This window comes from Pinus tabuliformis, chromosome Q (assembly GCF_031772625.1).
Source record: "Pinus tabuliformis cultivar Carrire ecotype Pingquan chromosome Q, CPIR1, whole genome shotgun sequence".
NCBI lineage: Eukaryota > Viridiplantae > Streptophyta > Pinopsida > Pinales > Pinaceae > Pinus > Pinus tabuliformis.
The window spans coordinates 603,883,048-603,884,462 of NC_142296.1; the positions used below are offsets into that span (position 1 = coordinate 603,883,048).

The window sequence follows — 1,415 nt, forward strand, 5'->3', positions numbered from 1 at the left end:
AGATGATATGGAGGAATCTTGCTGCACATTTTGGCTATACCAACACCTCTTACCCTTCCATTTCCGAGGCGTTCATAGGATGGAGTAACATGATCATTGATTGGAGACCCATTCCATTTATAACTATCTGGACCATATGGAAATGGCGGAACGGTTTGATCTTCAAATCCAAAAGAGAATCACTTTCAATGGTTTTTGAATCTATCCTTTGCCTATACAATGCGCTTGGAATGCCTCACCAATCCAAAGTCAAAAAAGGAAGGTGTCCACAGATTCCGGAACCTACAAATATTCCTCGTGCATATTTTGACGGAGCTGCTCAACATGGTACATGCGCCTACGGAGTATTCATCATTCCAGAAGCTAGTCAAACTTATGAGATTTATTGGAATGGAGGTGCCGGGTCCAACAGCAAAGCAGAAGCTATGGCCCTCACTGGTCTTCTTTATCTTTGTGACTTTCTTGACATACAAAAGATTCAAATATTTGGAAATTCAAAAGTCATCATCGATCATGTACTGTCAAAACATACCATAAAAAACATCAATCTTTCCGGTTGGCTGAACAGGATAGAGGATTTATGGAGCTGCAGGAGGGACTACACAATTGCTCACATCATCAGGGAAAAAAACGGGAAGGCAGATGCTCTATCAAAAATGGGCCTATCTATTCCACAAGGCACCTGGAGGATGCAGTTAACGGTGGACAACATCTCTCATCAGATCCAGGGCTTACATATTTTGGGTACTTAAATTTCAATATTTTGATGACTATCTGGTATGTCTTTGTTTCCCAATATTTTTGACTTCCTTTTTGAGAAACTTCCATATAATTTTGTCCTATAGGACCGATTTCGTCCCTAGTATTCTATATGTTACAGAACAAAAAATAGCTTATTTTTGTATTTTTTATCATATGGGACTTTGAACCAATTCTTTCAACCATATCTGATGGTTCCTATAGAATATTGTTGTACATTTTTCCTATGATGAATATAATACAAATATATAGCATTTTTTTTCGCGCTTAAAAAAAAACTATAAGGTGGAGATGCACCATATGAGATCAAATTATATGTATACAGTCATAAGACCTTAATGAGTTTTGAATGCTTAATAATTGCATGGAGCAATATAAATGAATCCAACCCAAAAATGGAAAGTATTAAATTAGGAACCAAGTTGGATTGAAGTCCACAAATTTTAATATGAAGGAATTTTTATTCTTTGATGAATTAAACACAAATATCCAAGGTAGAAATGTGGGGCTTGTATGAAAAACAATCAATTTGTTATGTTTCTAATAAAAGTACAGTGGGAAATTCATCTATATGATAAGTGTATAACAAATTACCATAAGAACCAAGTACTTGAAAGTAAATATAATAGTGAAGCCTTTCAGTAAAATTTTACATA

The 1,415-nt window shown here is 35.3% G+C and overlaps 1 protein-coding gene across 1 annotated transcript; it reads left to right on the top strand.

Annotated features, from left to right (window-relative positions):
* Positions 1–230: 230 nt before the first annotated feature.
* On the top strand, positions 231–752 carry LOC149220900 (uncharacterized). Its single transcript, XM_089387242.1, has one exon. The coding sequence runs from the start codon at positions 231–233 to the stop codon at positions 750–752; it is 522 nt and encodes a 173-aa protein (XP_089243368.1).
* The last annotated feature ends 663 nt before the right edge of the window (positions 753–1,415 follow it).